Here is a 22,937-nt window from a genome sequence, read left to right as displayed (position 1 = left end):
CTGCTGAAGATCAACACAATCACAAAATCATACAGGAAGAAGTCACTTAACTTCCTCTTCTCACTTTTTCAGTACAGCTTAAATTCACCTTGAAAACGAACTAAGATTAGACCTTCTCTGCTGTAAAACATCTTAAAATCCTAAGAGAAAATAAATACTGCCTTTTTTGTTTTATAGTTCTGCATACGTCCCTGAATTTCCAGAGTGGTTCTTTTTTATTTCCTCAGGGTAAAAATCCCACTGTTTAAAAGCCTTTTGCTTCAACTCTTTTTTTCCAAACTAGATGCACCTTTAGGTTTTCCATCGTAGTTCAGATTCTTCAGAGCTGGTATCTTTACTGACATACACAGCTTTTTCAAAGTGATCACTTATTTTCTGTACCACAGCCCTGCTATTATTCAAACATACACAGTACAGGCAAGAGCCAATTCTTACAAGCAAGCCTCAGTTGACACTAGAGCATTACATGACTACTTTAATATTAGAATGCACTTGGTGGCTTATTGCCTACTTGTCCAAATGCTGGGTAGCAACCACACTGATAATGAACTTAATATGCATAAAACAGACCAGATTATAACCACTTCATCTTCAAAAAGGAATCAGAAGGGAGGGAGTACTTCTCTGTAGTTCAAGGGAAGCAACAAAATTCCGGTTCCAGAATACAGCGGCTTCTGTTAACCTGCCTCTGAAAGACAGAAGGCTGCTGCTCTTTTGCCTTACTGAACTTTCAAGTATGCCCTCTACCATCAACAATGAAATATATGGGCCTGACAAGTCACAGCCTGCCAGCAGAGCCCTGACAACCAGCGCTTGGTGTCCTAGCTCTTACAGGAATGTAAGTGAGGGTGCAGGTGAAAGAACTTCGTATGCATTTCGATTAAACACCATGTCATAAGGAATTCTGCTATTTATCTTCCAGTATTTATTAAATGTTTTTAATCATTGCAACATCCAGCAAAATGCTCAAAATATACCTATGACAGATTTAGTGAGTAATGTTTGCTGATCTGTCCAATTACTTATCTTATATCACTCTTCCATATTATAAAAAGCATGAGCCACATACCAGTAAAGACTATAAATATTTCCTAATTTTGTGCATATATTTAAAAGAACAATTCTGAAAAATCTGATGGTTTGATACCATGACAGGATATCACCACGGAAAATTATACCCATTAGTCAGATTATAAAACAGCTTTCATATAATCTGAAATGGAATGTATAATGCTACACACCCACCTTCTAGTTTCTGAAATTGGGTCAAGAACTCCTTCAACTTCTCTACTGTCTTATCAAACTCCTTTCCAGAAGATGACACAAAAATTTCCACACATTGTTGAAGCATGGTTACCAAATCAGACTTACTCAACATCCTAAAAGACATAATTGTTGGCTGAAGTTTAAACGCAGAACAACGAAGCAACTTTCCATGTTCTTGGTTGAAAAAAAAGTTAAAAAATAACTTCAAAAACTCCTTTTAAAAGAAAAAACCTCCAAGATTTCATGCATTCAGTCTTGCAGTAAAGTCAATTTTTTTCCTTGCTGTCACTAACAGATATAAACAAATCAACTTGGACAGATGTGCTTCAGATTTTTGTGCAGAACTGACAATGAAAGCTTTTCTGATAATCTACCTAAAAAAAACTTGCTGGATGCAGAGTTACAATTTTTGAATCTATGAATCGAATTTACAAAAAAAAAGTATGGTGGGGTTCATAACTCGTTCCCAAGAACAGTAAATGAAATAGTTAAAAGAAAAAAATTGGATTGGTATGTGTTTACACATCCACAAAATCCATTACTCTCTGTGATTCACAATGATTCTCAAACAAACTCCAAATTGCATTTTTCTCTATTTAACTGCTCTAAACCTAACCACCACTAGAATCCCAGAATCATTTAGCTTGGAAGGGACTTCTTGAGATCCTCTAGCCCGATCTCTAGCCTAGCATTTACTTACTTTTAATTATGTATTAGAGAATTTTATAAATGTTGCTAAGCACTGCTTAGTCCCAGAATCTTCGTTTAAAAGATAAAGCAAATCCTTGCAAATATTGATTAATGAAATCAGAATTACAGTAACCTTCTTCATGCAGTGCAAGAGGTCCAATTCTGAACAATGCCACATTTGTAATAACTATCCTTACTAGTTTTGCTTTGTCTTATACGAAACAAAGGTGCTAATACAAAAATATAAAGCAATGGTGCTAATACTTTAAGGATTTTAGAAGACACAAAAAACACAGCTACACAAAACAGGGAGCATGACAAATACATGAAATGATAGTGATCAGTGTGCTAGGGATTGGGATCCATACCAGCTACCTAAATAAGCATTTAGAAGAGGCTGGGGAAGCTTTATGCATGTCTGGAGGGGCAATTGCCTTCTGAGCTCTGGTTTCTAACTGGCAGTTGATGCTAAATGCTTGTAAAGGCTAGAATTTGAAACTTCAGTTTATCCAATTCAGGGTTATAGATTTTTGCAAAGTCAGGTCTTGCCTTCAGATTCACTACAGAAAGGGAAACCATGACCACACGGAAGTCTAGAAAACATTTTGAAACTGTCTTATAGAATATAATGGGTAAAAAAATTGCTTTCTTCCAGGCCAGACAAAACACTGCAATACTTGAACACCTAAGATGGAGAGAGGATAACAAGATTTGGAGATCTGTGAATGGCAAAGATCAAATTTATTTTAGTAATAATATTCAAAAAGAAGCTAGAAAACCTGACAACAACAGGATTACAGGGCCCAAAGAACAGGTGAGAGGCTGGTTATCGCATATTAGGAAACAGTAAAGGATCCTTTGCAACCTTTTGGGCTTGAGATTACTGCAAGGTATGCCAGGTATCAGAAAGTGGGTTAAGAATTTAATCTGGTCAGAAGACATGCTTAAAGCATAAAGGAAGATCTCAGATAACCTCAAAACAGTAAATGAACCTGTCTCTCATTATCCAAAGACAAGTTGTGAAAGAGAAGAAAGTAAGCTAGGATGAAGCCCATAGAAACTCCTCCTGAATGCTGAAGTGGGGAATCATCTGAACAAGTGATAACACAGATTGGTCAACAACAAAATGACAACAGTCATCAGGGAAAGGCACCACTGTGAAAAGTATTATGTGATGAATGGCATCAATGAGTAGCAGACAAAAACAGAGTACAGTATCTAGGCAGAGGACAATAGGTCAGACAGTCCTCAAAAGTTTTGCCATCTAAAAGCTTGACCAGATGTCCCAGCCAGTTACCTCTCCATAACCAGTCAAGCGAGACACCTTCCAGCATCTCTTAATCTTACCTCTCTTCTGATTGTATTAATCCAATGTGAACTAAAGCTCACACACACTCCCTGTCTCCCCATGATATATTTTAGACTCTAGACAACTACAATAAAGTAGAGTAACTACTGTCTAGATTGATAAAGTTAGATCACCTGAAACACCACCTTTGGGGATATCACTTTTAGCAGAAGGTCTAAAAGCCAGTCCAAGGAAAGGCTGAAGTAGAGATACAACCAGCCAACCAACCACAAAAGGAACTCAATGCAACAACTGAAAACCCCACATTCAAATATAATTCATGAAGGGAAAGGAGAGACTTTGTTAGAAATCAAGACATAAGCTGGTAAAATGTTTATCTATTTTGTACTTTCTGAATAAAAAAAAAAGATGGGACTCCAGAAAATTGCTGAAAAGAAGAGATGAGAAGGGGTGGACATAAGAATGTCAACAGCTAACATGGCCCCTGGCAAGGCAGAGATATTAAGCAACAGTGAGTAACTTCCATACCTACATAAAGAGGAAAAAACCCCAAGATTGTGCGTAGCAAGAGAAAGATCACATTTTATAATTTTTTTTCTAAAAGATTCTACGCAGAAAGAGGAAGTACATGTAAAATGGAAAAGAAAGTTAACATTAAAAGCTGAAAAAGAAAATAATCACAGCTAGAATCCCAAGTATTTGAAGAAATGGTGTTGCAAGTTTTGTCAGAAAAATTACAGAATTCCTGCATTAAAACAAACAAAATTAATTATCTATGAAAGGAATGAAAGCAATTACTGTTATTTCTATCAGAAGCTCCCACAGTGGGATCAGAAGTAAAACAGGAGGGAGGTGAACAGATGAGAATAAAGAGGGAGCAAGCCAGAATCTCATGGCTGCATCAGCTTTGAGACAGGAGAAGAGGCAGATGAATTCAGAGTGGAAGAGAGCAAATTAAACGTAGGAGTAAAAAAAAAAAAAGAGAAGAAAAAATGGACAAGTGTTATTACAGATTACAGAACAGATAGTACAGGAAAGCAAAATGACACATTTGTGGGCAAGGGTTGATAGATGATTGAGAGCTGTCAAGATTCAGGAGAGTCAGAGAAGGATTAAGAAGGAAAGATTGTAGAAATGACAAATCAAGCATGTAATACTTTCAAAGGGATGAGGGCAAACAACAGAGAGCAGTAGCGATGCTTAAGAACCACTCAGTATGGCAAAGATAGAGCTTGAAGAGTATGCTTCTTCCTGTATATTATCTCAGAAAGTTACCCTCCACTCACCACTGACATGGATCTTCTATGCAATTTTACTGTCAGACACAGCAAGCCTCACAAGTTCAGAGGCTCTTGAAGAGACAGTTATGGTAATTGTGTTGCATCAGCTCGTTGTGTGACAGAACTGATGTATTATTTGAATGAATGCAGCTATCAGAAAACAGCCACTTACCACGATAAAGCACATTTCCTATTAAGAAAATTGACTTAGATGACTTTTCCATTTTAAACACTGACAGACAACACAAGTATAGGCTCTCCTAAAGTCCTAAGCTCACAATAACACAAAAAAATAATTCCCTGTACAAACTGTTAGGCAAAGGAGGCAGGGGAAAGCAGTAAAATAAAAAAATAAGGCAGGCCTCAGCTACTCATTTGGAACAGATTCTAATTTTCACAACAGATAAAAATTTAGGCCAACTAAAACTAATAATTTGGTTGATAATATCTAACACAATCACAGTTTAAAAGACAAACCTGAACTTATCTTCTCGTTCACACACAGTAATCTCAGTGGTTTCACCATAATTACTCAGGGCATAAGAGATATCAGAATCTGGCTGAGTTTCATGGAAAATGGTAAAAAACCAAAATGAAAATAGCAGACAATTGCCCTTGCAAACAATCCTACCACTACTTGTGAATAGGTAACATCCTCAGCTTTAAGCTCCAGAATAACTATGACTGATATTCTCCATGTGTGCAGTGGTATCAAGAAAAAAAGGAAAGAAAAAACACCACCTTGCTAGCTGTAGAGATGACTCATACTCCTCTGTCTCCCACACTTGGTCTTCCAAACAGGCACAGTGCAGCTCCCTGATCTGTTATGCAGAAGACAAGGAAAGGATAACGTGTTTTACAAAGTAATGCAGAACTCTTACAAGCAGATTTTCAAAGTAATATGTAACTCCTTAGGAGCTTGTTTTCCAGAGATGCAGAATGATTGCAAAAGAAATGAGAGCATTTAGTACCTTACAGAACTAAGTTCCTAGTGTTGTTTAAGCCTGTATGTTGCTCTGCACTAGGTTTCAAACAACTAACATACAAATGAAGATAACTGCAGAAAACAGAGAGATGCTCCAATCAAATGACCCAGCTAAAACATCTTTTTATTCTCAAATATTGGGACTTTTCATGGTGATTTTGTAGTTAGGGACAGATTCCAGTAACAGTCTGGAATACGTTGAGAACCAACAGACAAGTGCATATGCACAAAATATATTGCTCTTCCAGCAGAAGAAGAAATTGTTTAGTACGACAAGGAGGATTTAATGACTTTAGAGCAATACGGCTATTGAGAGCAATTATCACTGTTCCCTTACTATCATTTTGTTCTGTACAGAAGGTTGATAAAACTCAGTCTCTTCATCTGAATTTGACTAGTGAGCTGACAGTTACTAGAAGGGTATACTGCAATGCATACAGACAGCTCCGGATGTGGGAAAGTCCACGTATGGATTCCTTTGCTGGAATATGCATTTGCTTCCTCCTAGAAACTGCTTCCTGTTGATGGACATGGTATCATCCACACCAATAAAGAAACCATACGCTGTTGCCCTCTGCCCATAGCCAGAAAGCATCTGTCTCCATTATAAGCAGCACAGGGTAAAGCAGCAGAATAGTAAACAAAGAGAAAGAATAAATACTTATTCACATCATACTTTGAAACAAAAAACCCCTATGTTTCACTAAAATGGAGTAACTGTGTATCACCTGCTTGCCCAAAGGATACTTTGGAAGAGAAGATGTGAAAACATGAAGACATCTTAGAACTGAAATGTAATTTTCATGGTAAACATGCAAGTCCTCCAGCAACTTCTGTGTTGTTTCCTACAATGACAGAATAATTGTTTTATGAGTCACTTTGACAACCATTTATTTAAAACTCTCATAAAGTACTTAAAATGACTCTCAAGGTTTGACACAGTGGTGTGCTATGATTTAAATCACAGAACCATAGAATCATTTGGTTAGAGTAGACCTTTAAGATCATTGAGTCCAACTGCTCACCTGCACTGCCAGGGTCAATCACCAGTGTTAAACCAAGACCGCTCTGCAAAAAAGCTGCATTTCAACAGTTCACTGCAATCACACTGCAGATTGTTAACTTTGCTTTCTTCATCCATCTCACTCGAGATTTATCATTGATTAGCATTTTTATTTTCTAATGTTTAACTATATTTAGCCTTTAGGTTTTGTATGTCATCTCACAGAAACAAGATTATACACTATACCTTTAATAGGCAATGAGAAATTATATAGCTTCTATGCAAACCCTTATTTTTGCATAATTGCATCCTTATTATTTGCATTTTTATATTACAAATTAAATATTTTTTTTCTTACACTTTGTATGGCTGCTGTTTTTATTAGTTAGGTATATGTAAAAAGACCAGTTCACAGAAAATAAAGAAATATGCAGTTGCTGCTCCTATGTGCTCTTAATCTGACTTTTGTTTATTCACAGATTGAGAACTGAAGGAAAAAAAAATATCATGTACTAGGAAAAAGAAATTATTAACTGTTGCTGCTCAATTTACTGGATGGCATCTCATTATCACTGGCCTTCCATGGAAACATATGTAACACTTGTGGGAAACCATACTCAAAATTTCTGGTAGCTGTATTAAACTACTTTGGCTCATTACATTTAAGTTTGCAAACCAGAAGATATTCTCTCACCTGCCTTCAGTCAAAGATTAAGAGAAAAAAAACCCACAAGATTCTCTACATATTTTATTGCCATTTTGCTCAACTGAGCAAACTATTCCAACTGGAAAGAAAAAAAATAAAACAAGCCACTGAAATTCTCTGAAACTAAACTGAAATAAAGGGCATCAAAGGTTACAAAGAAAAAAAAAGCAAAATGTTATCTGCAGGCAATATAAGGAAGCACTGACATATGGAAAGATGGAAAGATTAAGTATCATACTGCAAAAATTGAAAGTAATAAAGACTTAATTCTGCAGAGTGCTTTCTGATGTCAAAAAAGTTTGAGTTGATTAAAAACATCAAAAGAGTTTGAAAATATTCTTAGCAGACTGTGCAATGTTATTTCCATAAGCACAGATGCCCACATTTACATAATTTCAAATGAAATTAGGCATGAAAATTTTCTGAGTGGAAAGTAATTAGGATGTAAAATTGCTTTTAAAACTATTCTAAATAGGTGGAACTCTTCCCAGAGTTATTAAAAAAGGTGGTAACAGCATGGAATATAATTTGCTGACAAGGGTTTAGGTGCTAAGCTTGAACAGAACCTGGTCCTGAACATGAACAGTAAATTCCTATGAAGACTTTGAAAGTGTTTCCAAAGTTCAGAATGATATTGCAGATTAGCACAACGCAGAAAACAAATGACACCTTGTTAAGGCAGCAGTAGGGCCTCTTCTGCCCAAAGAGGCTACACTGCCAGCTTAGCCATGCAGTAATAGTCCTACCCCTACTGCAGAGGTTGGAACAGCAGTCTTCAAATAAAATTTGTCAGAAGCATCATAAGCAAAAGTATTGCAGCTTCTTTCCCAAACTTACAGGGCTAGGCTTTTGAAATAAGGGGTATATTATTAAACACATAAACATTAAAACCTATGAAGTTTAAGCTGATGAATATCTAGCTTCCAAAGTAGCAGCCCATTACATTGTCTTTAAACTGTAAACGAAGAAATAGAACCTCAGCTGCTCATTCCTACTCCTTCCCAGCTCCTGTTGTTTCAACAGAAGCATTTAAGCACCTACAGAGTGAACTGCTTTGGGGAAATCATTCTGCAGCAACAACCCAGAAAAAAATTTCCCATGTCTTGTCTTTTTTTGGTTGGGTTACTTTAATTGGGTGGTTTCTCTGATTACATTTATTGCACAGCTACACAAGCAGTTGTGATGGCACATCTGCTGAGGTGTGAATAATCAGCAAGGGAACAGCCGTAGCTTAGGCTATTTTTGCCACTGGAGACTATGGATCATAAAATCACGTATAAGTCATGTCTCGCCTTGTCTACTCTAATTGCACTGCACTTGCAAACCTGATTGCTACCAACCTCTCTTCCAGCCATTATCATTGTTCTTCACGCTTGAAAAGTCTATTGCAGACCAGGAAGCCATGATAGGATAAATTAATTGCTTTATCTCTAGTAGTACCATTTGCCTGACATTTGCTATACTTAAGACGAAGAGTTAGGAGAAACCTCTTACCCTGAACAATGCTTCTATTAGGAGTAGTTCAACTGGTGAAAATAACCAACCGATCTTTGCTGGTGAATTCCTACAGGGCTCACAATAGTAGTAGTTTGACTTTAATTACCTGACAAACCTTCAAGTAAACATGTAACATAGTTTTAATCCTGTATAACATCTGATGTGAACACGTGCCTCAAGACCCAGACTGCCCTATAAGTTAAATGAGAAACTACACAGAGGGTATGGAGGAATGAGACCTTAGGAAATAAACCTCAAATTACATACTCATTCTTCGAACACGTCACTGACTTTCCAAGAGAGCTGGTCTGAGTAAGCATTAAAAGACCAGGCCTTGTATATAACCTTGTAACCTTTGAAAGCTATATTTCTAGATACAGCTAAAATTTAATATAAGACAAAGGTACACCTGCAATTGTAGAGATCTGGAGTTTTGACCTACTGATCCTAATTCTCCATTACCGGACAGTGTGTACTGTATGGAAGTTACTATACAGCACTATAAATTTTAGTCTTGTATTTTATTATGCTCCACAAACTAGTATATTGGGAAAGTTATTTTTGCTCTCCCACGATATTCTTAAAACTTTACCTTTAAGCAGCTGTCTGCTGTTAGCAGTGCAATCTGTTTCTCTGATACTTGTCTTTCCACATACCTGATGGCAAGAAAAAACAATAATGTAAAAATTATAATGTAAAGTATGATTAAAGATTATAGGGTTAAAAAATATAAAAAATTTATGCTGCTATAAGGATTTATTTGGAAAGTTTAAGAGAGGGATGGTCAAATCCAGCAATTTGAAAAACCACTCCAAAACCCTGGATTATGCTCCAGGTTATCTTAAGTTCAAAAGTGATTTATGGCTATTTGTCATAATAGATTGTTTCTGTACTAAGAACAAGAGAAAAAAGAAGCTCAAGTGATTACACATCAGAGAGGCTGTACTCTCTAGACCAGAAGACTAAAGCTTCCTGAAATTATTTAGATCCCTTTGATCAATTTACCTTTGCTATAGAAACATACACACAAATCATCTACAGTTTTCTCAGAGCTACATTTATAGGTTCCTTTTATCTTTTTTAAAGCTAAATACAAGATTGTCCAAAAATTTATCTCTCTTTTTACCTTCTGAAAGAGGGCAGTCTTCGAATGTTTTCACACTGATCATGTGATAGAGAATTTACTCTCTTCTTAGCATCTACCAGTTGACAACACAGAACACTAAGAGGCTGGGAATAGAAATGCTCCACAATACAGAGCTGGAAAACAAAGCAAAAACTAGTGATGTCAATAAAATTAATCCTCCCTTATGTACCCTTTAATGCTTTCTTATTACTACAGTACATATACTACAATGGTAGTAATATTATTCCTTTAAGAAAAATATATTACAGCTCATAAATATTCCATAAATCACTACAGGACATGGATTATTCAGTTTTAAATACAGCCACATAATTACTTTTTTTGTTGTATGCACTGTTCATTTTCAGTACCTCATCTTTTCCCCCCCTTTACATAACAATAACTATAGCTTGTCAAATACTTTCTATTCACTTACGTGAACTACTGCATTCTTTAGGTTACATGTTCAGCTCCAATGCTCACAAAGAGTATATTTCAAGGTAAGAAAAGCAGCTACTGTACACAAGCAAATGTATCACATGTCCTAATTTCAATTTCTGTTTCATGCACACAAAAATACACTGCTAACTTCTTAGTATGCATGTGTACACACCTTATCACTGATTTCAGCTGCACTAAATGTTCATAGCATCAGGGCCTTGCAGAATAGTAGCATATACTCATCACATTCGTTCTTAAAAACAGACTACCTCACTTAAAACTTCTAAAATATAAAAACTGTCAAAGAGTTTCTGACACTTCCTGTCAGAAAAGCTAACATCACTTCTAGACATGATGAGATGATGGTGATCCCTTGTATCTATCACTTAAGAAATCTGATCTGAAATTGCTTCAACTTTGAACACTGGTAATGTACAAGGACACAGCCATATACTGTCAGGGCCAGGACTTGTGTTTCCCTGTCAGCCCAAAGGGGAATCATTAAATCCCAGTGACTCTTTCAAATATAAGGAGTTGAAACCTATGCAGGTCTGTCTGCAGGAGAAGGTAGTACAGCCAGGCCACATGTAATCACTGAATCTCAGATATCAAACAATCTGAGACACTCTAAAGGTATATGACACTAAAAGGGCATGTTTTACTAACAGATTCGTACATGGAATCAGGCAAGAATTTCACAATCCTGCATTAAAAGAGATTACAGGAACTACAAATTCTTCAGAAAACTCTTGTTTGCAATCCACAGAAACTACAAAGAGTCTCTGGTGCAGAAATACATCTCTGAAGATATGAAGATCTATATAAGCCAATAAAAATACAATTATCGTACTCTGTACAGGCTATCTTTGGAAACCTTGAAGTCTTCCACTTTATCTCCTGAGAGGATAAATGCAATTCCCATATTGCTGCACAGCTGCTTGGAGCTGAAAGCACCACCTATTCTGAGACACAACGTAAGTGACTGTACAGCTTCTATTTCCCTGAAAAGGTAAGAAGTGTGCATCCAGAAACTATGCCAGAAGATTTCAAGCTGGGAAGAGACACTCCCATAGCCTCCTCACTCCATGACAAACCATACTACGAGGAACTGGTACAGAGGATCAGAGCTGGAGAGTTCTGACAGGGGTGTTACAAGCTTCAAGTTAATCTACAGCAAAACACAGGTCTTTCTACCCACTAAGGCAGGTTACCCTTTCAAATGCAACCTTTAAATATAGGGGGATTGTGGCAGAGTAAACTTTTACATGCTTCGTCGTACCTCTCCGACAAATTTTCCCTTAAAACTTTAGCAGTTAAGGTTTTAACGTTAAAATGCCCACCCATTCACAGACCCAAACTGTTACCAAAGGATGGTTTTTCACCTAATTCAATGACAGCAAGATTAGGACCTAAGAGACCTTTCAGTGCCTAGTAATCACACTTTGTTTTCACAACCATAATTTGAGTTCTTGTTACCATTGCCTACCTGATATCCTTTGATAAAATTCTGGACAGAAAAATCATGGTATAAGAATATGTTGATGAGAACCTGAAGAACCTTCCCACCCAGTTTAAAGGGAAACTGGGCTGTCAGAAGCAGCTACAGGAGAAAAAAAAAAAAAAAAAAAGGAAAAGTAGTCATAGCAGAAATTGTTTCCTGATTTCAATTCAGCAAAATTTATGTATACGATTGGGCATAACTCTCAGTATGTGCTAGCATTCAACTACACGAGACACTGCCAACTTCAAAAAACAGTATTTCTACAACACCCATGCAAAGATTAATTTTTCAGTTTATCATTTTGCCACATTTTCGTAAGTACCTTTCACTAATATGCAACATTTGAAGTTAGTTCTGCTTAACAATATTTTTGAATTTGTTTTTAAAATTACAAACAGAACAGAGATTCCTGTAACAATCAGGGATAACACTACTTTCAGCATGTGTAGCAGTGATTTTGGAAATCCTGCACAAAGTGGTGTACCAAGAATTGCTCAGGCACAGAGTCCATATGGCTTGACCATTTGGGTAACCGCTCATTTTTGACAGGAGGCAAAGTTCAGGCTGAACTGGGTTTTTTTCCTATGTTTAAAGCTATCCTTTTCTGGAACAAAGTAGAAATCAAACCAAAGCACTAGTTTAATGAAGAGGAGTGAACGTCAAACTGTAATTGCCCAAGTATGGATGTACAATGCAAACGAAAGATGAAAGCAGGCGTATCAGTGTGTCTCACTGTGAGAAGGAAGCTCTCAGTAATAAGCTGCTCTGCAGCTACGGGCAGAAATATCCCAAATTCACAGCTCTCAGGAACAGATTCCATTCCAAAAGCTTCACACAAACCTAGTTTTAAAGGCCACACGTGTACGCTGTGCTTGAATATAGACACACTCCTATTTAGAAAGGGAATTACCTTGTCAATTATAGTAGACAGGTGCTCCTTACAGGAAAGGGACTGGAAAAGCTCTATGCACAGCAGAGAGGAAACAGAGTGAGGAAGTAAGCTGTGGATAATCATCGGAGATGTAGCAATTCCAAAAATCAGGACTAGAGGTAATTCACGGATATGCTGACTAGATCATGGGGGAAGGGAGAAAAAAAACCATAACAGTTACATTAGAGAAAATCACGAAACAAATGCATTACACATTCATACTACACCACTGAGCTTAGATGCAGAAAGGGGTAAACTAAAAGTTTTGTTGCCAGTAAACCAGAAGAGTTCTGATGTGGAGTAAAATGAAAAGAAAGGAAGCTATTTAAAGGCCTAAAGCAGAAAAGCAAGTTTAACTATATTTTAGGATTCATATCTCAGGAAGTGGCAGAGAGTTGTACTGGGTCTATCTTGCCCAAAAGTTATATTGACATAACTTAATCTTATGATTTTTTTTTTCCAAAGAGGTAGAGGAAAAAATAGGAAGAGACATTAAACAGCTAACAACCTCAAGAAAATTTACAAATTTTACACCATTTAATAAATTTAAAATAAACATGAAACCACTCTAACATTCTATGTTCCCATTATACTTCAAAAAAATTTCCAGCTTCTGGAGATTCAATCTTCAGCTTCAGTTAAGTTTTTAGTATATGCTTTTAGAACTAACAACCAGGACTGAATGCTGCATTCCTTGTGAACAGCATACAAATTATTCAAAGTACAGTGTTCACAGTATTATTTCATCGCTACTCTCCATTTTTTATTAGTTTCAAGTAGATACTAATCCTGTTACCTAAAATACCTTCTACATTAAAACTGACAGTTTATTCCTTTCCTGTTTTCATCACAGCAACTTTTTGACCTTGGTGTTTTAATTGTTGTACCACAATTACTTCATTTCTAACTCCTCATTGCTAGAGACTTAAACATAAAACCAATAAATTTCATATATTACTGGTCACTGTTGATAACCTGAGAGTATCAGAGAGAAACTGAATCCTGTGATTAACAAATCAGAAGAGTCTTTCACATTTACCCACTTCGCACTTATTATTAAGCATGTTTAAGACTAAAATGGAGATAATAAACCCAATCTCTACAATTATCCCAAAGATCTTTTTCGAAGTACTACACAACATTTCTCAGCTTCTGTTTCATCCATCTTTACTTTAATCAAGACAATCTTTAGTTATAAGGTCATTTGATTCCTCTAAACTTTTTTCTCAAGAGTTACACAGTCTATTAAAAAACTTCTATTTGCAAACAGTAGTCTGCCAGACTTGAACTACACTTCATCTGCATTTCATATGCTCCTAATTAGGTATTTTCCTTGCCACAAAAAGCAAAATAAAACACAACATTTAAAAAGCAATTAAAGCCTCATTTTCCTCTACCTTACACCCTAATTTTTTTCAGAAAATGGTGCATTTCTGATTTTCCTTCTTGAAATGTTCCCTAGAAAACCCACCTGGCGGATATGAAGTAGAAAAATATTTTTATTGTGGATCTCTCAGCAAGTGAAGTTGCCTAGCCTTGTTTATAGGTAATGTCTGGTGTGCACGCTGCAGCGGAATTACTTATATACCACTGCAGCCCCAATTCTGCTGCAACTGTAGTTTCAACCAGGGGACTAAGTAAGAGAAAGATGCTCTTTTTGGAGAACAGAATGGATTTTTGATTAGAATGCATGAGATGGTGTTAAGGAAGACAGGTTAAGGAAGGACAGAAGCACAGGAGCACCTGAAGCAGTAGTCAGTTACTCACTACAGATCCTGGCCTACACTGAGAAATACTCTGGTTAAGTTTTGTATACTCCTATTAGTAAGCTAGTGACCTTTAAGCAGCATTACATTGGTAGTCATACCAAAAATACACTCTGAAAACAATTTTAAAAGTCTACAGAATAAAGACCCAGGCATCTTAAAAAACAATCAGTTTCACAATCACAAATCCTATGTAAAGAATTAAATCAGCCCCCCCAATATCTCAACCCAGCCTTATGCATTCTGGTTCAGAGTCCCAAGTTAGCTTTAGGATAATTTATCCCCAAAAGCTAGCGAATACATTTTTGCTCAATGACTGCTGCAAAGAAGCAGCATCAATATTTGATTCCAACTCTCCACCACCCTTGTTGTTACACTTCAAAACGAATTTTCAAGCTGCGAATAGAAAATGGGTAAAGGAGTGGAAGAACTAAACTTCAAGTCACATTACCTGCAGATGACTATGAAGTCTTGAAGTACTTTTGTGGTGAAACTTTCCATGTCTTTGAATATAACTACAACTGGAGGAGATTGCCAGTGTCTAGAAGAGGAAGTTCTTTTTTTGCTTGGAGTTTCAGAATCTATTTTCTTTAAAGCCAGGAATTAATAAACAGAAGACAGTAAAATAAAAATACTAAATCACATCTATGATATTCTAATGCTCCAAAGTGACATGCCTGACTTTTGCTACAGTTGTATTTATTATTAGCATCTAGAACAGCAATTTTTCTTCCTGCTGTTTGGCACAGATTTTAAAACCCCACATTCCAAGAAAGACAAGAATAGCTCTGCAGTAGAGAACTGGTGAAATTCTATTGGTATTGAGGGAGAAGACTTGGGTTGTGTACACAGACACTGCCCATTTCCTTTTCTCTTGTACCTCTACCCAGTAATAAACAGAACATGTATTCACTGAATTTTTGTTTAACACACTGCTCTGATAAAATCATCATAAAATCGGTTCTAACTTTTATTCATGACAGAAACAAAACTTAAAACTACATTAGTTTTATTAAATACAAAGACACAAAAATGTCTTGAAAGTTATTTTCTCAGTGCTCGTCAAGGTAGCGTAGGCTGCAGATGACAAAAGGGCACATAGCACTAATACAGTGCCTTTCCCCTGGATGGCTGTTCTTTCTTAAAGTTTTGTTTTAATAAACAAAACAACTCAGCACTCCTGGGAGAAGAAAAGCATCTGGCATGAAGTTGATACTGCATTTTAAGCTTCTAGTTCTCAATTAAACGTACAATAAAATAGTACTTTTTGCTTGTTTTTCAGAATTCTGACATTCATACCTCATCAGAAACTGAGTCCACATTTGTTATATATGTTACAGATTTATATTCAAATCACCTTAATCTGCTGTTTCTTAGTATTACATGAAATGCTAACCTTTGGCATATTTTCACTATGGCTCAAAAATCTGAGTTATTAAATTTCTTTTTTAAAAGCATCAGGCACTTTTATAAACTGTTGACAAAAAAAATATTAAAAAAAAAAAAATCATACCTTTGTTACACTCTCATACCAGCTAATGAGAGAAGTCATTGAACAACGTATTCTGTTCTGGGAAATGTGCACATAGTCTTCGTCTTCCAATGAGTCCACATCTATATAGCAGTTCATCAGCTGCCCCATCAGCTTCTGCATCAGATTTTTTATGCCTTCACAGAATATTTTTAGACACACAGGAAAGACATTTGGTTATTTGGTGATGCTTCTCCAACTCTAAAAAACTACCCCAAATTATAACTTACTATTTTTCACTTTTTTAATTATTCTCCTTCTCTCACTAAAATGCACACCTCATGCTCCAGAAAGCTTGAAAGTATTCAAGATATGCATGTTGTTAATGCAAAAAAAAATATCTTGTTCATTTGCCTAGATAGCAACAGTCCAGGTTATGATTTTAGCCCTGAACCTTTCCTGAACTACAGCCACATGTTATTAAACTGACCTAAAGTAAGGCAGCCAATCCACAGATCTGGGGATGTTACCATAAGTGACTTTAATCTTTTTAATTAAAAGGTAAAAGAGGACTAAGGAGAATGGGAAAAAATTTTATTCTACCCATTCCCTCACTGTAATACCGCGACTGTAAGCATTTAAAAAGTGGAATGCTCACATACACTGTCCAATGAAACAAGAGGAAAGCCAACCTACAATATTAAACAGAACTGGATGTCTCTTAAAATACAGTAAGCATTACTGCTATGTTAACATGGAATTAAGCACATCTTTCGAAAGTCTTAAAGATCCCTCCATCCTATTATTCCATGCCATTATTTGCTCCTAATTACACTCAGGGGCAAAAGCTAGAATTTCTATTTAATTGATAGCTTATTCAGAAGAACAAGCAAAGCTATTGCAGTATGTACCTGCGCAATATTTGGCTTCCAGCAAGGCTATGTAAGGAGTAATGTTATTTTGAAGGACTTCTGAGAGACTTTTAAAAGTCAAATCATGATCTGTAACATTTACACCTAGAAAAAAAGACATATTTTTAAAGTCATTTTTCCTATGATTTGTGATCACAATAATTGAATAATAAACTGAACAGTAGACAAAACCCAGAAGATACCTCAAATATTCAAGGAAGGAATGAGAAGCACCGTATCATCTATGAGGAAAGGTAAAAAACTAGCACAAGATTAGACACACATGGTAATACTACCTGATTAAAAGGAAGAGGGAATCACTGCAGAGACACCTCATACAGTTTGCTACATTTTTTTACGTAAAGATTTCTCAAGGATACAAACTTGCAAGGAGTAGGATTGTATTTCTAACTTTCCTGATACTCAGAAGCCATCCACACACAGTCATCCAAGGCCTGCAGACAAGATGATAATGTTTGTCTTCTATAGTGCATACACCTGAGACCCGGATCCTCACATGGCTTACGTAAGGAGATCACTATAAGCTAGTATAAACTACAGTTTGAATTTACTATGAACTGCTCAGTATTTACTGCTTTTGTCAACATACTTAGTCAACCAGAAAAAGAACAAGCTCCTCCAGAAAGCAATTCACACCTTCTTCCAAAAACATTCAGAGCAGGAGCTTCTCGCTTTCTCCTACCTAAAAACGTAGACCACCTTTCAGGCACTGTTAAGTGCTCACATGGTAAATTTGAAGCACAGGCCTTATTTTAGGTACCCTAAAATGATCCACTGAAAAAGGTTATCTTGAACCAGGTTTAGGATTACAGTCACAACCCTTTGAAAGAAAGGGAGAGGGGGGGAAAAAGAAACCCAAACCCAAAAACCCAAGACTTCGGGACTTCACTAATAACATCTACAGCTTTTTTCTTCACCCTCTGCCCCTTTTCCAAGCTAATGACACTGCTTTCCTACTCATAAAGATGCACTGCAAAAACACGTATCGGAAACACAGAAGCTGTGTAATTCCACGGTTAGCCCTAGAAACCACCAAGCATGTTGGTGGCAGAAACTGGGACAGAATGAAAGCATCTCCAGTACCTCAAGGAAAAAAAAAATCCAACCAAACAAATCACTACAAGCTGCCTAAGACAGACCTTTAGGGAAGGTGTTAACTTACTGGACTATTATACATACAGACAGACAAAGGGGAAAGAGGTCTTAACCCGCTTCCTTCTCCCAGCCCAATTTCTTCTGTTAACATTTCTGAAGTTGATATCGCTCACAATAAATGCCGGAAGTCAGCCATATAATTTCTTTCATCTCTGTGTGAGTCTTAAGCAGATGTACGTAACAAAATAAATCTTTAAAAAATTACCTAAGACAAGAGCTGCAGTAGGGATTTCCCTGGATTTCATCTGACAAGTCCATTCTGTTGTCTTCTGCTGTCTCTCAGAATGCGATCGCCTCAAAAAACCTACTAGATTATCAAATAGCTGCTTATTTAAGTCTTCCTGTATTTGCTGCAAACAAACACAGAGAGATTTTATTTATAAAAATGTGGAAACACCAGAATATTTTCCTTTTCCTACCCCTTTACTGCATAATTTTTCATCCTTGAAACTCCAGGGTAAAAATTTTCAGTAACATGAAGTTTTCCTGTGAACTATAAACATGCTAATTTATTCGCTGTGTGGTAAACACAGACATTTCCAATCTTGGAACTTCTGGTCAAGTGCCTCAACAGTAACTTGGAAAGCAAATGAGTTTAACTGTGTTGTCAAACTACAGGCTTTAAAAAAGGAGAAAAGAGAACCAAACAAACAAATCAACAAAGTGCAAGTGACATAGGAGGAATAAAACAATATACTCAGTTTCTAGAAGAATGTTCACAGCAATTCCTATTACTGCCTCTTGACTTAAAAAAACCTGTAAACATTTTTCTGCGAGATCTAAACGAGGACAAACATTCAGCTCCTCCAAATCTAATTCAGGATGAAAGAAAAAATAATAATAAATTAAATCATAAGTACATTTTATAGGAAAAATTACTAAACCATGACTGCCACATTTGCTACATTGTGTTTTGCCCTCAGGATGATTTTCACGCAAGTATATATATATGCAGGAATATATGGAAAAGTAAGAGAAAAACAGGAGGAGATAAAACTTTTAAAGGCAGATATACAGTGGCAGCATTTTGTATTTTATTGTCTATATGCCTTTGAAAATCTATCTCTAATTCAAGATAATGCCTTCTGCTGAAACAGACGAAAACCCCAGTACTCTGAAGTATGGGATATCAATATATACTCCAGAACATGGATGTTACAAACATGATTAAGCCCCTGCCCCCAGTAAAATCATCATTAAGATTTATCAGCAACAAGAAGTGACACACATAGCAGTGAACCTGATTTTAAATGAAGTGGCAAAGGCATCTCTAGTAGCATTGATGAGGCAGCTATCAAAGGAGCTAAGGTGACATCTCCAGGATACTGCACATGATGTCTGCTCAAAAACCTGACTCCATTTCCATTATACTGTTGCTCTTCTGAACAATAAAATGATACACAAAGTAACATTCTCTTTTCACCCTCTGTTTATGAAAAAATATTCTTCTGGCCTGTCTTATGTTGACTGTGCACCTCTGAGCTCCCACCTGGCAACTCAGAAGAAACTGTAATATGGGCTTTTAAAAATAATATACACCATCAGCTCTACAACAGCATCATAACAGCTCCTGTATTACCATATGTCCATAACAATCCTCTGAGCTTCTGCTTCAGAATCCATTAGACTTTCAGGTTCTTCTGATCGTTACTGTACACATTTTCACTAAGCTGTCCTAACACGAACCTGAATCCTTACTTGCCGTGGTTACAGTACAATTCATTTCTTGCAGTGTGCCCTTGTGAAGACAGAATTCAGCCTGTCATAGCACTACACATTTAATTAACTCTCTTAAAATCCATCAGTCTTCTTGTCAAAACAATTTTGCTACTGGCACAGTTTTGGTAGTGCTCCAGAAAGTACACTAAGCTGCTCTGCAGCTCAGGAGACCAACTCACTGAATTGCATGACACTGCTTACTCTGGAAAAGGCGTATGCTATGACGCTATGTTTGGTCACAATTATCTGTTATGTGGTCTGAAATTATACCTAATCTGCACCTATACATTATCTGCACATTATACCTAAATTATCATAGTACAGCCCTGTAATCAGGCTTTTTGTTTCTAACCTGGGTCCTGATAGTGCAACTGGAATTCCTCACCTTACAGGAAGGGAATGTTTCTGAAAGCCCTTATTGAGATGTATCACAATTAAAAGATCTGCAAGGCCACCGATCAAAGATGGATCAAAACTGGGATACCTTGCAATACTGAAAAAAGGTCCAAAATTCACCTTCCAAAAAATGAAGGACGGTTCCTGCAGTACTTTTGTACTTTTGTGTGTACTTACAGTTGTCAGAAGCCTGAAAGGATGTTCTCATCAGATGATAGATGGTGCTGCCACAATCACAGCACAGTGTATAATGGACATAAAAAGGCCAAGAGTGCTCTCCAGCCAAGTACCTGGAGGTCAAATGCTCTTTACACTTCAACACCTCAGGCAGATACTAGAGAACCGGGAAAACACCAGCACAAGCACATGGCCTGCCAACAAATCATCAGGTAGCAGTACCCTGGCAAAAATTTTGGAGAACACCTTGCTAGGATCCCTTAGCATACTACCAGAACCCCCACAACAGAAGTCCAAAACAGCAAGCCATGCACTTCCCAGGTATTCTGCCATGGATCAGGTTTACTACACCAGGGTTTGAAAGCACGTAAGAAATAAAATCCTGACTGAATAAAGCCTTCACCGACCTCGTCTGACCTCACAGATAATGCCGCTTTGAATAGGAGTTCAGACTAGAGACTAAGGGGCCTTCCTACCTGAATTATCACACAATTTTATACGTAGGAATAATTGTCACTTCCAAGTTTGCCAAGTGGGATAAAAGGATGGTAATAAAAAACTCAGCAGAAAAAAAAAACAGCGATACCCCAGAAGCTGGATAAAAAAATTTCTAACATATACCAGGAAAAGTAAGTGAATGTAATTTGCCCTTGGGCAAATCAAAATCTAACGCAAGGCCCACATCAATTCGTCTATGTAGGATGAACTATCTTCCATCAGGAGGGGAAAAAAGGAGAAAGTATTTGGCAAACTCCTAGAAGGCTCAAAGAAAACAAGGGTAGGAGATTTAGAACAGGAGAGAATTATGATTTTCCAGATGGCAATGGCTCTGTGCTTCTGAGAGGTTATAGCTTTTCCTATAATGGGCCATGTCTGCTGTTCTGGGAGAAATTCTTGCAGAGCATTAAGGAAAAAACCCAACACTTCAACCTGAAAATCCTGTTGGATGCAGCAGCATTGTCTCAACAGCTTTGACTACACTGTGCCAAACAAAGAGCCCAGAAAAGGTTTTCCAGAAGTAGCTACAGAATGTCATCTTCCCCATCTACAGATCACTGTGTAGGTGACAAGGCAGTTTCTGGTACAGCTGCCAACATTACTGCCAATGCTGGTAGCTAACCCATCAAGCTGAAGCAGTTGGCAGGAAGAGTCCAGCTGTACCTCCACAAATTTCCGTGTGTTCTCTATAATCAGCACCACTGCTTTGCACAGCCTGGCTAGTAATGGTTTGAAAAGAGTGCCAACTAGTCAAAGCGAGCTGGATCATGGAATAGTAGGAACAGAATTAGAGGGAATTATGGATTTACCCAAGGGTCCAGATTGTAAGCCTCATCCAGCTGGCTTCTACTGTACATCTCAAAACAAACTTTGGAAAAAAATTCTCAGAATGTCCAGAGCCCAACAGCAGGCAAATATGGAATCCTAGCCCAGAATCCTTGACACTGAATTGAGGAGGAAATCCCTGCTCTACAGAAGCAATTATTCATACTATAATGCAAGCCAGCTGGCTATAGGGACACACCAACAGTATGTCATCTAACACACAACAATTAGGAGGCCACAGTTCAGTATTAAATTAACTCCAATGCCCACCAGACAACCCCACTGACACTGTCCATACTAATTCAACAGACTATGTTTGCAGCTGTGTCATTCAGTGTTTGACATTTACACAGTTGTACTCACATAAATCCACTGTGAATCCTGGGCTGCTATGAACTCTAATACTGAGGTCAAGAGCAGCCTAAAATCCTCAAGAGGGCTGGAAACCATGTAATTGTATTGAAGGTAGAAAACAGCAGAATGACAGGCATTAGTAAAAAGGACAATTAGCAAGAAGAGAAGCTTAGAAGCATCAAAAGCATGAAGTTCTGTGGCTAAAATTAATGTATAATTGATGGATTTATTATTACTATTTTATATTCTGGACAGTCTCAGTCAATATTTCTGGCCCCTTAATTTTTTTGGCGAATTGCCCTTTTAAGCATGGAGAAATAAAAACACCTCCAGAAACAAAGAAGCAAGCAGCATTGTTATAAATCAAAAATACTGCTTTAGTCTGAGATGCAAGACTCACCTCTGTTTCTGATTTGATCTGGTTCCATAAAGACTGACAAGTAACAAATCGCAACTCAGCATCCTCTGATTCATTGTTTCTTTCTCTGAAATCAATAGCTAGTAAGACAGAAAGCAAAGGCAAGCACAAATAAGATAATTAAAACAAACCATTTGTTATTAAGAACAAAGCACCCAACTGAAACAAGAACATCTTAACATAGGTACATGTCTGAAGGAGATGACTTTTCTCTTAACCAATTAATTAACTGCTGGTATCTGGTAGAATAAGCAAGGGAACAAACAGAATCTATTCCCCAAGTAAGCAGGTAGAGTGTGAAGAACTGGCTCCTACCTCAATTCCCAGATGAGCAAGCAGCCTGTATTATTAAAATAAAATAAAATAAAAATTTCCCTTGCTTCAGAAAGTTTTGTGGGTCTCTTTCACCTATCAAATATTCAATCTTCCTCCACTATTACAGTCAAATATGAGCCATAAAGGCTTGCAAGAACAGATATGTGAAAATCCTT

At 37.0% G+C, this 22,937-nt stretch overlaps 1 protein-coding gene across 1 annotated transcript in view; it reads right to left on the bottom strand.

The window, feature by feature from the left end:
- The window catches only part of ORC3 (origin recognition complex, subunit 3), a 31,662-nt gene extending 9,165 nt beyond the window's left edge, over positions 1 to 22,497 (bottom strand). Inside the window, exons 1-12 of the mRNA XM_010141982.1 lie at positions 22,429 to 22,497; positions 18,265 to 18,409; positions 16,884 to 16,988; positions 16,015 to 16,169; positions 14,953 to 15,089; positions 12,715 to 12,874; positions 11,790 to 11,903; positions 9,863 to 9,996; positions 9,329 to 9,392; positions 6,259 to 6,375; positions 5,287 to 5,366; positions 1,246 to 1,379 (exon numbers count right to left, since the gene is read on the bottom strand). Of these exons, the coding sequence (XP_010140284.1) occupies positions 1,246 to 1,379; positions 5,287 to 5,366; positions 6,259 to 6,375; positions 9,329 to 9,392; positions 9,863 to 9,996; positions 11,790 to 11,903; positions 12,715 to 12,874; positions 14,953 to 15,089; positions 16,015 to 16,169; positions 16,884 to 16,988; positions 18,265 to 18,304 (1,240 nt within the window). The 5' untranslated portion in view covers positions 18,305 to 18,409; positions 22,429 to 22,497. The remainder of the gene's footprint in view (positions 1 to 1,245; positions 1,380 to 5,286; positions 5,367 to 6,258; positions 6,376 to 9,328; positions 9,393 to 9,862; positions 9,997 to 11,789; positions 11,904 to 12,714; positions 12,875 to 14,952; positions 15,090 to 16,014; positions 16,170 to 16,883; positions 16,989 to 18,264; positions 18,410 to 22,428) is intronic.
- Between the last annotated feature and the right edge of the window lie 440 nt (positions 22,498 to 22,937).

The sequence above is a fragment of the Buceros rhinoceros genome, unplaced genomic scaffold (assembly GCF_000710305.1).
Source record: "Buceros rhinoceros silvestris isolate BGI_N320 unplaced genomic scaffold, ASM71030v1 scaffold18328, whole genome shotgun sequence".
NCBI lineage: Eukaryota > Metazoa > Chordata > Aves > Bucerotiformes > Bucerotidae > Buceros > Buceros rhinoceros.
The sequence above is the reverse complement of the archived record's forward strand: the minus strand, read 5'-3'. Positions and strand labels throughout refer to the sequence as shown.